The sequence below is a fragment of the Phyllostomus discolor genome, chromosome X (assembly GCF_004126475.2).
Source record: "Phyllostomus discolor isolate MPI-MPIP mPhyDis1 chromosome X, mPhyDis1.pri.v3, whole genome shotgun sequence".
NCBI lineage: Eukaryota > Metazoa > Chordata > Mammalia > Chiroptera > Phyllostomidae > Phyllostomus > Phyllostomus discolor.
The window spans coordinates 60,876,478-60,892,710 of NC_050198.1; the positions used below are offsets into that span (position 1 = coordinate 60,876,478).

The window sequence follows — 16,233 nt, forward strand, 5'->3', positions numbered from 1 at the left end:
GGAAGCCTGATGCCTGGTAGGACAGCCCACTTCCTTTATATCTTGGCTCTTGGGTTTTATTCTAGTGTGCCGTTTGAAGTGCCCAAGCTGAAAAGTGGAAAGAGTGCACTGGATGCTGAGAGTGAGAGTCTGGATAGCTACACAGCTGACTCAGATAGCACATCCAGGTGAGATCTCCCAAAGTCCCTGTGCATCTGCTCAACCCAAGTTCCCAGTTTGTTCTCCAGCATGAGGATGTAGGGCACCTATACCTTCAGTGTTCCTGATTTCTCCTCAGCAAGTCAAATGAAGTCTTCTCTCTGACCTTGCTACTAGTCCTTCTATAGTACTTCAATTGTTGTCTCTCATCACAGCCTTCAGGAGCACACTAACTTCCACAGGCTACTGCATCTTGGAGGAATCTTCCTGGACCAATAAAAACATGATGCTGTCCTTTAGGAATCTTTGTGTTTCTGCAAAGTTGCTTATGTTCCTTCTAGGGAAATCTGATGTGAAATTAATGTTCTGAATTTGGTTGCTACAATGACCCCAATCCAGTGTCTCTCCTTCCATAGAGCTTGGGTTCCTGGATAGAACAGGAAGGGGAAGAGGTAGTTTTGCTTTAACTTCTGTGTCTACCTTCAGGAGAGACTCTCTGGATAAATCTGGCCTTTTTCCAGAATGGAAGATGTCTGATCCCAAATCTCAAGTAGAAAAGGTAAATACCTCTATCTCTCTCCTCCCACTTTCTCTTCACTCTCCCCCTCCCTGCTCTTTCATTTATCAGGAAGAATTTAAATGAAAAATTCAACTGAATAAATTTTACTTCATATTCTCTTCAGAGCATTTTCTAAGGTTCTGCTTAAAATAAGAGAAAGTAGGTTTTATACTACTTCCTAGGATTAAATTAAATTCCCAAGATTAAGCTTTCTTTTAAGTTTGTAATAGTTTAGCGAAACTCAACCTTCTTCTTTTTTCATTTTTACTAACTTTTAAAAAAATTATTTTTCGATTACAGTTTACATTCAATAATATTTTGTTTTAGTTTCAGGTATATCACATAGTGGTTACACAACCATGTACGTTATGAAGTGAACACCTCAATATTTCATGTACCCACTTGGTACCACATGTAGTTATTACAATATTGACTATATTTCCTATGCTACAATTTATATTTTGTAATTATTATGTAACTACCAATTTGTACTTCTAATCACTTTACCTTTTCCACTCAGTCCCCAAAACCCTCCCCCTAGCAACCATCTGTCTGTTCTCTATGTCTATGAATTTGTTTCTATTTCGTTTATTTTTTTGTTCTTTACATTCCACATATAATTGAAATCATATGCTATTTTTCTTTCTGTGTCTGACTTATTTCATTTAGCATAATACTCTCTAGGTCCATCCATGCTGTCACAAATGGTAAGATTTCATTCTTTTTATGGCTGAATAATATCCCATTATATATATCACTACTTTTTTATCCACTTGTCTGTAGATGAATACCTAGATTGCTTTCATATCTTGCCTGTTGTAAATAATGCTGCAATGAACATAGTGGTGCATATCTTCCTTCAAATTAGTGTTTTTCATTTATTTGATTGGATCCTAAGATGTGAAATCACTGAGTCATAAGGCAGTTCCACTTTTGATTTTTTGAGGAACCGACATAGTTTTCCAAAGCGGATGAACCAAGTTACAATCTCATCAACAGTTCATGAGGGTTCCCTTTTCTCCAGATCCTTACCTACACTTGTTTGTTGATTTATTGATAACAGCCAATCTGACTGGTGTGAGGTGATACGTCACTGTGGTTTTAAGTTTCATTTCTCTGATGTTAGTGACATTGGCCATCCTTTCGTATGTCTCTTGGCCATCTGTATGTCCCCTTTGGAGAAATGTCTATTCAGGTCTTCTACCCACTGTTTGACTGGATTGTTTTTATTGTTGTTAACTTCTCTGAGTTCTTTTATTTTTATTGTTAAACTTTTAATTTTTTATTTTATATATTTTTAAAAGATTTTATTTATTTATTTTTAGAGAGGGAAGGGAGGGAGGGAGGGAGAGAGAGAGAGAGAGAGGGAGAGAGAGAGAGAGAAACATCAATGTGCGGCTGCTGCTGCTGGGGGTTATGGCCTGCAATCCAGGCATGTACTCTGGCTGGGAATCGAACCTGCGACACTTTGGTTCGCAGTCCGCACTCAATCCACTGAGCTACGCCAGCCAGGGCTTATTTTATATTTTTAAACTTTATTGTTGTTCACGTATAGTTGTCTGCATTCCTCCCCCACTGCCCCTCCACCCCAGTCATCCCCAACTTCTTCCCCTGATTCCATTCCCCCTTGGTTTTGCCCATGTGTCCTTTATACTTGTTCCTCAAAACCTTCCCCCCCTCCCCCCATTATCCCTTCTCACCTCCCCTCTGGTTACTGTCAGTTTGTCCTTAATTTCAATGTCTCTGGTTATATTTTGCTTGCTCGTTTGTTTGTTTTGTTGATTAGATTCCTGTTAAACGTGAGATCATATGGTATTTGTCTTTCACCACCAGGCTTATTTCACTTAGCATAATGCTGTCCAGATCCATCCATGCCTTCTCAAAGGGTAGGAGCTCCTTCTTTCTTTCTGCTGGATAGTATTCCATTGTTTAAATGTACCATAGTTTTTTGATCCATTCATTTACTGATAGACACTTACATTGCTTCCAGCACTTGGCTATTGTAATTTGTGCTGCTGTGAAAATTGGAGTGCATATGTTCTTTTGGATTGGTGTTTCAGAGTTTTTAAGATATAATCCCAGCAGTGGAATTGTGGGTCAAAAGGCAGTTCCATTTTTAGGTTTCTGAGGAAATTCCATAGTGTTTTTCACAGTGCCTGCACCAGTGTGCATCCCTACCAACAGTGCACTAGGGTTCCCTTTTCTCCACATCCTCTCCAACATTTGTCGTTTGTTGATTTGTTTATGATGGCCATTCTCACTGGTGTGAAGTGGTATCTCATTGTGGTTTTAATTAGCATCTCTCTGATGGGGAGTGATGCTGAGTATCTCTTCATATGTCTCTGGGCTCTCTGTATGTCCTCCTTGGAGAAATGTCTGTTCAGGTCTTTTGCCCATTTTTTAATTTTTTTTTTTTGTCTTCCTGCTGTGGAGTTGTGTGAGTTCTTTATATATTTTGGAGATCAAACCCTTGTCTGAGGTATCATTGGCAAATATGTTTTCCCATATGGTTGGTTCTCTTTTAATTTTACTGCTGTTTTATTTAGCCATACAGAAGCTTTTTATTTTGATGAGGCCCCGTTTTTTATTATTTCTTTTATGTCCCTTGCTCTAGGGGACATATGGGTGAAAATATTGCTGCATGGAATATCTGAGATTTTCCTGCCTATGTCCTCCTCTAGGACTTTTATTATATCACAACTTATATTTAAGTCTTTTACCCACCTTGAATTTATTTTTGTGTATGGGGTAAGTGGGTGATTGAGTTTCATTTTTTTCATGTAGCTGTCTAGCTCTCCCAACTCCATTTGTTGAAGAGGCTATTTTTACTCTATTTTATGCTTCTGCCCCCTTTGTCAAATATTAATTGACCATAGAGACTTGGATTTATTTCTGGGTTCCCTGTTCTGTTCTATTCATCTATGTGTCTGTTCTTATGCCAGTACCAGGCTGTTTTGATTACAGTGGCCTTGTAATACAGTTTGATATCAGGTATTATGATCCCTCCTTCTTTGTTCTTCTTTCTCAAAATTGCTGCAGCTATTCTGGGTCATTTTTCAAAATTGCTGAGGCTCTTTGAGATCACTTATTGTTCAATATAAATTTTTGAAATGTTTGTTCTCTATCTGTGAAACATGTCATTGGTGAGTTTAATAGGGATTGCATTGAATCTATAAATCACCTTAGGTTCTGAGTTCTTTATAAATTTTGGATATTATCAGGTGTATTATTAGCAAATGTGTTCTCCCATTCAGTAAGTATTCTTTTCATTTTGTTGGTTATTTCTTATGTTTTGCAAAAACTTTTTATTTTAATATAGTTCCATTTGTTTACTTTTTCTTTTGTTTCCCTTCCTTGAGAAGGCATATCAGAAAACATGTTACTAAGGGAAATGTCAGACAGTTTACTGCCTAAGTTTACTGTTAAGAGTTTTATGGTTTGGGGTCATAAACTTAAGTCTTTAATCTGTTATTCTGGTATGTGATGTAAGGAAGTGACCTATTTTATTTTATTTTATTTTATTTTATTTTATTTTGATCCATTTTCCCAATACCATTTATTTACTTATATATTTATTTTAATTCTTACCTGAGGATATGCTTATTTTTTATTGATTTAGAGAAGGAAGGAGAGAGAGAGACGAGAAGGGAAGGGAAGGGAAGGGAAGGGAAGGGAAGAGAGGGAAACGGAGGGGAGGGGAGAGGAGGGGAAGGGAAGGGAAGAGAGGGAAAGGAAGGGAGATATGAAAGAGGGGTATGAAAGGGAAATATTGATTGGTTGCCCCCTGTACATGCCCCAACTGGGAATTGAACCCATAGCCTTTTGGTTTATGGGACAAGTCTCCAACCCACTGAGCCATGGAGTGAGGTCCCCAAAACAGTTTCTTGAATACACTGTCATGACCCCATTTGTTCTTCCTTTGTTATGTATTCATTGATCATATTGGTGTGATTTTATTTCTGGGCACTCTATTCTGCTCCGTTGGTTTATGTGTCTGTGTTTATGCTGGTACCATACTGTCTTGATTGCTATGGCATTGTTGTATGGTTTGATATAAGTAGTGTGTTACCTCCAGCTTTGTTCTTCTTTCTCAAGATTGCTGTGGCTGTTAGGGGTCTTTTTTAGTTCCACAGATTTTTGAATTATTTGTTCTAGGTCTGCAAAATATGCCATTGGTATTTTGATAGGAGTGGCATTGAATCTATAGATTGATTTGGGTAGTATGGAAATTTTAATGATGTTAATTTAACTTCCTGAGCATAGTATATGCTTCCAATTATTTTTATGTTCTTCAGTTGTTTTTTTTCTTCAATGTCTTAACAATTTTCTGAGTACAGGTATTTTACATCCTTGGTTAAATTTATTCCCAGGTATATTTTTCATGTAATTGTAAGTAGTACAGTTTTCTCAATTTCCCTTTCTAAAAGAATTTTATTGTTACTATATTAGTGTTGTTCTCATTTTCCCCTTTGCCTTCCTCTGCCCAGCCAACCACCCGTTCCCCCAGTCAGTCCCCATAGTGTTGTTCATACCCATAGGTCATTCAAACATGTTCTTTTACTGTTCCCTTCCCCTTCCTTCCATCATTATCCACACCCTCCACTCTGGTCACTATAAGTTGTTCCATGCTTCTAGGCCTATGGTTCTATTATGCTCATTAGATTATTTTGTTCATTAAATTCTTCTTATATGTGAGGTCATATGATATTTGTCTTTCACCAATGGCTTATTTCACTTAGCATAATAATGTCCATTTCCATTCATGCTGTCACAAAAAGTAGGAATTCCTTCTTTCTTTGTGATGCATATTATTCCATTGTGTAAATGTACTATTTTTTTTTATCCACTCATTAACTGAGGGGCACTTAGGCTGTTTCCAGCACTTGACTATTATAAATAGTGCTGCTATGAACATATGGGTGCTTAGGTTCTTTTGAATTTGTGATTCTGGATTCTTAGGGTATATTCCCATCAGTAGAATAACTGGGTCAAAAGGCAGTTCGTTTTAATTGTTTGAGGAGATTCCATACAGTTATCTACAGTGGCTACATCAGTCTGCCTTCCCACAAATGATGCACTAGGGTTCCCTTTTCTCCCCATCCTCACCAGCAATTGTTTGTTGATTTGTTAATGATAGACATTCTGACAGGTGTGAGGTTATATATCTCATTGTGGTTTTAATTTGCATCTCTCTGATGGCTAGAGATGTTAAGCATCTTTTCATGTTTATGGGCCATCAGTATGTCCTCCTTGGAGAACTGTGTATTCAGGTCCTTTGCCCATTTTTAATTGGATTGTTTGTTTTCCTGGTGTTAAGTCAATTGAGTTCTTTATATGTTTTGGAGATTATACCCTCCTCCAGTGTATCATTGGCAAATATATTCTCCCATACAATCATTTTCATAATGGTTTTTCTGGCCGTGCAGAAGCTTTTTAAATTGATGTAGCCCCATTTGTTTATTTTTCCTTTATTTCTCTTGCCCTAGGAGATATATCAGCAAAAATATTGCTGTATAGAATATGTCAAATTTTCCTGCCTATGCTTTCCTCTAGGACTTTTATGGTGTCATGACTTGTATTTATATCTTTCATACATTTTGAGTTTATTCTGATGTATGGAATAAGTTGGTTGTTTAATTTCTTTTTTTTTTTTTGCATATACCAGTCTAGTTCACCGAACACCATTTATCGAAGAGTCTAGTTTTACTCCATTGTATGCTTCTGTGCCCTTTGTCAAATATTAATTGACCATTGAGACCTGGGTTTATTTCTGGGCTCTCTATTCATTTCTATTGATCTATGTGTCTGTTTTTATGCCAGTACCAAACTTTTTTTTTTTTATTACAGTGGCCATGTAGTATAATTTGATATCAGGTATTGTGTATCCTCCAACTTTGTACTTCTTTCTCAAGATTGTTAAAGCTATTTAGGGTCATTTTTGGTTCAGTATACATTTCTGGAATATTTGTCCTAGATCTGTGAAGTATGCCATTGATATTTTAATAGGAATTGCATTGAATCTATAAATTGCTTTGGGTAGTATGGACATTTTAATGATGTTTATTCTTCCAGTCCATTACACAGTATATGTTTCCATTTATTTGTATCTTCATCAATTTCTTTCTTCAGTGTTCTATAGTCTTTTGGGTACAGGTCTTTTACCTTCTTGGTTAGATTTATTCCTTAGGTACCTTATTTTTCTTGTTTCTATAGGAAATGGGATTTTTCCCCTAATTTCTGTTTCCAATATTTCATTGCTGGTGAACAAAAATGCTATCAATTTCTGAATATTGACTTTGTATTCCACTATTTTACCAAATTCACTTATTAGGTCAAGTAGTTTTTTGGTGTGGTACCAAATGTACACTATCTATGACATCTGTGAATAATGAGTTTTATATCCTCCTTTTCAATTTGTACAACTTTTATTTCTTTTTGTTGTCTGATCACTGTGGCTAGAACTTTCAATGCTATGTTGAATAGAAGTGGTGAAAGCAGACACCGTTGATTTGTTGTTGATCTTAGGGGGAAAGCTTTTAGTTTTTGCCCATTGATTATGATGGTGTCCATAAATTTCTCATATATTGCCTTTATTATGTTGAAGTACACTCCCTCTACTCCCACTTTGCTCAGTGTTTTTATCAAAAGTGAGTGCTGGATTTTTTCAGTTGCTTTTTCAGCATGTATTCATATGATCATGTGATTTTTGACCTTCATTTTCTTTATATGGTATATTACATTTATCGATTTGCATTCCTTGGATGAACCCCACTTGATCATAGTATGTGATTTTTTTAATGTATCGCTAGATCCAAATTGCCAACATTTTGTTGAGGACTTTAGCATTAATGTTCATCAGAGATATTGGCCTGTAGTTTTTTTTTTTTGTTGTTGTGTATTTAACTGGATTTGGAGTTAGGATAATATTGGCTTCATATAAAGAGGTGGGAGTCTTCCCTGTTCTTGAAATGTTTGGAATGGTTTGAGAAAGATAGGAGTTGGTTCTTTTGTAAATGTTTGGTAAAATTCACCAGTGAAGCCATCTGGTCCAGGGCTTTTGTGTGCCTGTTTTTTTGTTGTTGTTGTTTGTTTGTTTGTTTGTTTATTCCTGCTTCTATTTCGCTAGTTGTTATCGGTCTATTTGGGTCTTCCACTTCTTATTGATTTAGTTTTGGAAGATTGTGTGTTTCTAGAAAGTTATCTTCCACCCAAGTTGTCCAATTTCTTGGCATACAGTTTTTTCATACCAATTTCTTACAATCCTTTGTGTTTCTGTGGTATCTGTCATAACCTCTTTTGTGTCTCATTTTATTTATTTGAGTCCTCTCTCCTTTTTCTTGATTAGTGTGGTTAAATGTTTACCAATTTGTTTATCTTTTCAAAGAACCAGGTCCTGGATTCATTGATTCTTTGAATTGTTTTTTAGCCGCTATGGCATTTAATCCTGCTATGATCTTAATTCCTTCCTTGCACTCGCTCTGGGCTTTGTTTGTTGTTGTTCTTCTAGTTCTTGTAGATGTGGGTTTAGTTTTATTGACATTCTTTTAGATTGTCTTCTTTAGATAGGACTGTATGTTATGAACTTCCCTCTTAGGATTTCCCTTACTGGGTCCCATAGATTTTGGTCTGTTGTGTGTTCATTTTCATTATTTTCCAGATGCTTTTTGATTTCTTCTTTGATCCCATCGTTAACCCATTCATTATTTAATAACCTGTTATTCAGTCTCCATGTATTGGAGTGTTTTAGAGTTTTTTTCCTTGAGTTTGATTTCTAAGTTCAAGGTATTGTGATCAGAAATGATGCTTGATATGATTTCAGTGTTCCTGATTTTGTTAAGGCTTATTTTGTATCCTATCATGTGATCTATCTTTGAAAATGTTCCATATGCTCTTGAAAAGAATGTATATTTTGCTTCTTTGGGGTGAAATGTTCTGCACATGTCAATTAAGTCCATTTGATCTGAAGTGTCATTCAGTGCCTCAGTATCCTTGTTGATTCTTAGTTTTGGAGATCTGTCCATTGTAGACACTGGGGTGCTAAAATCTCCTATGATGACTGTGTTGCCATTGATGTCTTTCTTGTAGTCCCCCAAGATTTTCCTTACATATTTAAGTGCTGCTATGTTTGAGTTCGTATATGTTTACAAGAGTTATATCCTCCTGCAGGACTACTCCCTTCAGTATTATGTAGTGTCCTTTGTCTTTTGTTATGGCCTTTCTTTGAAGTCTATTTTGTCTGATATAAGTATTGCTACCCAGGTTTTTTTCATGCCCATTTGCTTGGAATATTTTTTCCATCTCTTCACTTTCTGTGTAGATCTTCTGTTCTAACATTATCTCTTGTAGAGCATGTATATGGGGGTCATATTTTCTTATCCATTCAGCTACCGTATGTCTTTGGATTGGAGCATTTAATCCATCTACATTTAAGGTTATTATTGATAGGTACTTATTCATCGCCATTTTCCCTTTGTCCCTGTGTTCCCCTCTCTCCCTTTTACTAAATCTTCTTATTTTTAAAGATGTTATTTATTTTTAGACAGAGGGTAAGGTAGGGAGAAAGAGAGGGAGAGAAACATCATCAGTGTCTGGTTGCCTCTCGTGTGCTCACTACTGGGGACCTGGCCTGCAACCCAGGCATGTGCCCTGACTATGAATCGAACCAGTGGCCCTTTGGTTTGCAGGCCAGCACTCAATCCACTGAGCTGCACCAGCCAGGGCTAATTCAGCTTCTTAAAGCAGTCACTTTAGCATCTTTTGCAATGCTGGTTTGGAGGAGATGCACTCTTTTAAATGTTTTTTTGGGGGGGATCTGGGAAATTCCTTATTTCACCTTCCATATTAAATGAGAACCCTGCTTAGTAGAGTAGTCTTGTTTGAGGGCCTTTGCTTTACATTACTTGGACTATTTCATGCTAACCCTTTTGGCTTGTTGTGTTTCTATTGAGAAATCAACTGATACCCTATCAAGTTTCTCTTGTGTGTTACTAGCTGTTTCTTCCTTTCTGCCTTTAAGGTTATCTCTTTGTCTTTAAATTTGCCATTTTAATTATGATGTATCTTGGAGTGGGCCTCTCTAGGTTCATCTTGATTGGGGCCCTCTGTGCTTCCTGGGCTTATGTGAATTTTTTCCCTCACCAAATTAGGGAAGTTTTCTGTCATTACTTTTTCAAACAGGTTTTCTATCCCTTGCTTCTTTTCTTCTTTTCTGATATATTATGATGTAAATATTATTACATTTCATGCTCTCCTACAACTCTCTTAACCCCTCTTCATTCTTTCTGAGTCTTTTTTTCATTTTGTTGTTCTGTGTGTTTTTTTCTACCTTGTCCTCCAATTTGCTCATTCATCCCTCTGGTTCATCTAGCCTGCTCTTAATTCCTTCTAGTATATTCTTCATTTTTGATATTGTATTCTTCATTTCCTCCTGGCTCTTATTCATACTTTCTATGTACTTTTTCATGCTATTGTGGTTCCCACTAACTTCCTTGTAGCTCCCATACTGTTGTAGTTCTCACTGGGCTCTTTGAGCATCCTTATAACCATTACTTTGAACTCTATGTCTAATAGATTGCTTACCTCAATTTCATTTAGCATACTTTCTGGTAATTCCTCCTTTCCTTTCAGTTGGGGATTGTTTCTTTGTCTCCCCATTTTCAGTGACTATTTTTGTTTGTTTCTGCACATTGTTCTGCTTTAACTTCCTGTCTTGGTGTAGTGTCCTTCTGTTGTAGGAGACCTGTGGGCCTCAGTTGTGTAGTTGAACTGTAACTCTTGGGATACCTTTTATGCCATTTATGTAGGCTCTCTTGTTGTAGTTGGATTTTGGTTGTGTTGGGTTGTTCTTTGGTAGGTTCTTCCCTCCAGCTGGCTGACTGAGCATCACACCACCCACCAGGTCTTGTGTGCTGTTGTACATGTGCTGACAGAACAAAATACAATGACCAAAAGAAAAAACCCACACCTGCAAAAATAATGCCCAATTACAACTGCAATATCAACAACAAATGAGTAAATATTAATAAAAGTGGAAATAGATTAAGGCTATCATAAGAAAGGAAAAACAAATGTGAGATGAATAACTGAAAGAAAAATTATTTTGAGAAGGTAGAGCCAGAAGAAATAATAAGAGTAGGTAATGGAAGCAAAGACAAGAAAGAAAATAAAATTTACATCATAGATAAAAAAAGGGAACAAAGAAGACAAAATACAGTAGGAAAAAGGGAGAGGAGAATAAAAAGTTTAAAAAATAAAAAGTGAAAAAACAGAAACAAAATTGAAGAAAAAACATCCACCACAGCAATATAAATGACAACTTAGCAAAGATTAGTACAGGTGGAAAGTGAATAAGAAGGAAAGAAAAGTGATTTTGAGATGATAGAGAGAAAAAAAAACAATAAGAGTAAGGAATGAAAACCAGGCTAAGAGAGGGGAAAAGTACAATTTAAGATGAAAAAAGGGCAGGTGGTCTCTGGCCAAGATGGAGGTGTAGGTGGAAACCCTTTGCTTCCTTGCACAACCAAAAGGAGGATAACAACCAATCTAAAAACAATAAACAACCAGAAGTGCCAGAAAATCAAACTGCATGGAACTCTGACAATCAAGGAATTAAAGAAACAGTGAACTACACTGGTAGGAATGAGACAGGGTAGGCAGGTAGATGGAGAGGACCCCTGGCAAGGTGGTGGGGGCGTGTGGGCAGGGCTGGCTGAACAGAAGACTGAGACTCAGAGCTGACTATGGACAATGTTGGAGGGGTTGACATGGTGGGAGGAACTCCCAATCTCACATGAGAGTTTGTTGGAAAGTGGGACTAGAGCTGAGCAAGCGAGCTGCATTGTTCCCTCTCTGACCCCTCCCCAACACACAGGACCACTACACAGCAAAGAGGGCCACCCTGCCCTGTGAATATCTAAGGCCCCATCCCCTTACAACTTAACAAGTGTGCTGAGACAAAGAAATATGGCCCAAATGAAAGAATAGAGCAAAACTCCAGAAAGAGAGCTAAGCGACAAGGAGATACCAATCTATGTGATGGAGAGGGATTAACAAATCCCTGTTAATCAAGATGCTCACAGAACTCATTAAGCATGGTCCAAAAATGAAAGAATAAATGAAAGATACCCAAAGTGAAATAAAGGAAAATATTCAGGGAATCAACAGTGACAGGAAGGAAACCAGGACTCAATAAACAATTTGGAACAAAAGGAAAAAATAAGCATCTAACCATAACAGAATGAAGAAACAAGAATTCAAAACAATGAAGAGAAGCTTAGGAACCTCTGGGACAACTTTATATGTTCCATCATCCAAATTATAGGTGTTCCAGGAGAACAAGAGCAAGAAATTGAAAACTTACTTGAACAAATAATGAAGGAAAATTTCCCCAGTCTGGTGAAGGAAATAGACTTCCAGGGAATCCAGGAAGCCCAGATAGTCACAAAGAAGTTCGAGCCAAAGAGGAACACACCAAGGCACATCATAATTAAGTTACCCAAAGTTAAAGACAAAGAGACAGTCTTAAAAGCAGCAAGAGGAAAGGAGACAGTTACCTGCAAAGGAGTGCCCATAAGACTATCAGCTGATTTCTCAAAAGAAACCTTGCAGGCAACAAGGGGCTGGAAAGAAGTATTTGAAGTCATGAAAAGCAGGGACCTACATGCAGGATTACTCTATCCAGCAAAGTTATCATTTAGAATGGAAGGGCAGATAAAGCGCTTCCCAGATAAGGTCAAGTTAAAGGAGTTAATCATCACCCAGCCCTTATTATATGAAATGCTAAAGGGACTTATCTAAGAAATTGAAGAAGATAAAAAACTATGAACAATAAAATGACAAAAAACACAACTATCAGCAAATGAACTTTAAAAAAAGAAAATCAATGAAAACAAAAATTAAGCAAACAACTAGAACAGGAACAGAATCAGAGAAAGAGACATCACATGGAGGGTTTTCAATGGAGAAGGGGATGAGAGGAATAGGCAGGAAAGGTACAGGGGATAAGAAGCACAATTGGTAGGCATAAAATAGATGGGGAGAGGTTAAGAATGGTGTAGGAAACAGAGAATTCAGAGAATGTATATGTACAACCCATGGACATGAAATAAGTGATGGGGAATGCTGGAGGGCTGGGGGGTGCAGGGTGGAGGGTGGTAAAGGGGGAAAATTGGGAAAACTGTAATAGCATAATCAATAAAATATACTTTAAAAAAGAAGGGCAGGAGGAACACAAAACAGAGTAGAAGGGAACAGTAAAATACCGATTTGAAATACAAAAATTGTGACCCCCTAGGAATAAAATGAAGAAATGCAACAACTTCCATATCAACAACCAATGAGCAAAGACCTTAATAAATATGGAGAGAGAATAAGGATATTGTATGAAAGGGAAAAAATATGAGATGACTAATGGGAAGAAAAATGGTGTTGAAGGGCTGGAAAGAGGAAAAGTATTAAGAGTATAGAATAGAAACAAAGTATAGAAAGGGAAAAATAAAATTTAAAACAAATATAAGAACAAGAGGGAGGATAAATATGAGATTTGAAATAAACTAAAATAAAAATTAGTAAAATAATAGGAACAAACTTGAAGAAAACTGTTATGCTCTGCTAGAGAAAAATAACTGAAATAATGAAAACCATGGTGGAATTCATCTGAGCAGAATCTAGTGTTTTCTACTGTCCTCTCTTTCTGGTTCTGCCCCTGGTGATGTCAGAGGGGTGTCCTACTCTAGCAGCCTGTTCAAGACTACAGGCAATCCACAATCTATGGCTCTCTTCTTCAGGCTTGGCTGGGCCCCATTGTTCTGCCCTGCCAGCTTACCATCAGCATAAGACCCAGGAGAGGTTAATACACTGTCTGAGAGCACTGACAGTACCACCTCCACCTGCTTACAGAGGAGGACTCTAGTGCAATAGGGAGGGTGGCATACTTGGGTCACCCCTGGGGGTGCTGTTAAATCTTCAGGGAAGATAGTGGGAGTTTTTCCCTGCTGCCCCCTCACCAAATGTCTTGGTCTGTCACAAATTATTTCCAATAATGGATGATTTATGGTGAATTAGCTGTACCATTTTCTGTGAGGGACCAGTCTGTATAAAAGGGGCCCTGCCTAGCTACAACAGAATCTGAGGTGCCCAGCACCTGGCCATCTAGCCCCCAGCCTGTCACTCTTGCAGGAGACTCAGGCCCAAACTCCACTCTGTCAGCATGGGAAAAGGAGACAGTTACCTACAAGGGAGTGCCCATGAGAGTGTCAGTTGATTTCTCAAAAGTAACCTTACAGGAAAGAAGGGGCTGGAAAGAAGTATTCCAAGTCATGAATGGCAAGGACCTACATCCAAGATTACTCTATTGGGCAAAGCTGTCATTTAGAATGGAAGGGCAGATAAAGTGCTTCCCAGATAAGGTCAAATTAAAGGAGTTCATCATCACCAAGCCCTTATATGAAGTGTTAAAGGGACTTATCTAAGAAAAAGAAGATCTAAAATATGAACAGTAGAATGACAACAAACTCACAACTATCAACAACTGAACCTAAAAAAAAAACAAAAACAAAAAGAAAACAAGAACTAAGCAAACAAGTATAACAGAAACAAAATCACAGACATGGAGATCACATGGAGGGTCATCAGCAGGGAAGTGGAGGGGGGACTAGGGGAAAAGGTATAGGGAATATGTAGTATAAGTGGTAGGTAGAAAATAGACAGGGGGAAGTTAAGAATAGTATAGGAAATGTGGAAGCCAAAGAACATATATGTATGACCCATGGGCAGGAACTAAGGTGGGGGGTGGTGAATGCAGGTGGAAGGGGGTTGCAGGGTGGAGGGGAGTAAAGGGGGGACACTGGGACAACTGTAATAGCATAATCAATAGAATATATTAAAATATAAAAAATTAAAAGTAAATACTAAAAGAAGAAATCTAGTTTCCCTTTTTGGTAGTTATTGGTGTATAAAATTTCAACTAATTTTTGAATACTTTGTATCGTGCTACTTTATTGAATCCATGTATCAGTTCTGATAGTTTTGGTGGCATTTTTACAGTTCCCTATGTATAGTATCATGTTATCTGCAAATAATGATAGTTTTACTTCTTCCTTTGCAATGTGGATACCTTTTATTTTTCCTTCTTGTCTAATTGCTGTGGCTAGTAATTTCAGTATTATGTTGAACAAGAGTAGTGAAAGTGGACACCCCTGTCTTGTTCCTGATCTTAAGGGAAATGATTTTAGGTTTTGCTCATTGAGTATGATGTCAGGTGTAGGTTTGTGAAATATGACCTTTACTATTTTGAGGTATCTTCCCTCTATTCACACTTTCCTAACAGTTTTATCATAAATGGGTACCAGATTTTGTCAAATGCTTTTCATGCATGTATTGATACGATCATATAATTTGTATTCTTCATTTTGTTTGTGTGATGTATCACAGTAATTGATTTGTGGACTTTGAATCAATCTTGCATCCAAGGAAGAAATCCTACTTGATCATGCAGTATCATTTTTTTTATAATGTGTTGCTGAATTTGGTCTGCTAATATTTTGGTTGAGGATTTTATCATCTATGTTCATTAGGGTTATTGGCCTGTGATTTTCTTTCTTTGTAGTGTCTTTATCTGTTTTTTTTCTTTTTCTTGTTTGTTTGTTTTTAATATATTTTATTGATTATGCTATTACAGTTGTCCCATTCCCCCCTTCTCTCCCCTCCACCCTATACCCCCTCTCCCACCCACATTCCCCCCCTTTAGTTCATGTCCATGTGTCATACTTATGAGTTCTTTAGCTTCTACATTTCCCGTACTATTCTTGCCCTCCCCCTATCTATTTTCAACCTACATTCTATGCTACTTATTCTCTATACCTTTTCCCCCTCTCTCCTCCTCCCAGCCCCCTGCTGCTAGCCCTCCATGTGCCCTCCATTTCTGTGGTTCTCTTCCTGTTCTAATTATTTACTTAGTTTCTTTTGGTTTTGCTTTAGGTGTCGTTGTTAATAATTGTGAGTTTGCTGTCCTTTTACTATACATGTCTTTTCTTTATCTTCTTTTCTTACATAAGTCCCTTTAGCATTTCATAAAATAAGGGCTTGGTGTTGATGAATTCCTTTAACTTGACCTTATCTGAAAAGCACTTCATCTGCCCTTCCATTCTAAATGAGAGCTTTGCTGGATAGAGCAATCTGGGGTGTAGGTCCTTGTCTTTCATGACTTGGAATATTTCTTTCCAGCCCCTTCTTGCCTGTAAGGTCTCTTTGGAGAAATCAGCTGACAGTCTGATGGGAACTCCTTTGTAGGTTACTGTCCCCTTATCTCTTGCTGCTTCTAGGATTCTCTCTTTCGTTTTTACCTTGGCTAATGTAATTATGATGTGCCTTGGAGTGTTTCTTCTTGGGTCCAACTTCTTTGGGGCTCTCTGAGCTTCTTGGATTTCTTGGAAGACTGTTCCCTTTGCCAGATTGGGGAAGTTCTCCTTTATTATTCGTTCAAATAACTTTTCCACTTGTTGCTCCTCCCCTTCTGGTACCCCTATAATTCGGATGTT

The 16,233-nt window shown here is 37.5% G+C and overlaps 1 protein-coding gene across 4 annotated transcripts in view; it reads left to right on the forward strand.

The window, feature by feature from the left end:
- SYTL4 (synaptotagmin like 4) overlaps positions 1 to 16,233 on the forward strand; it is a 133,633-nt gene that overhangs the window by 90,659 nt on the left and 26,741 nt on the right. For all 4 annotated transcript variants that reach the window (XM_036017029.1, XM_036017032.1, XM_036017031.1 and 1 more), the window contains exons 6-7: positions 66 to 167; positions 625 to 697. In XM_036017029.1, the coding sequence (XP_035872922.1) occupies positions 66 to 167; positions 625 to 697 (175 nt within the window). The remainder of the gene's footprint in view (positions 1 to 65; positions 168 to 624; positions 698 to 16,233) is intronic.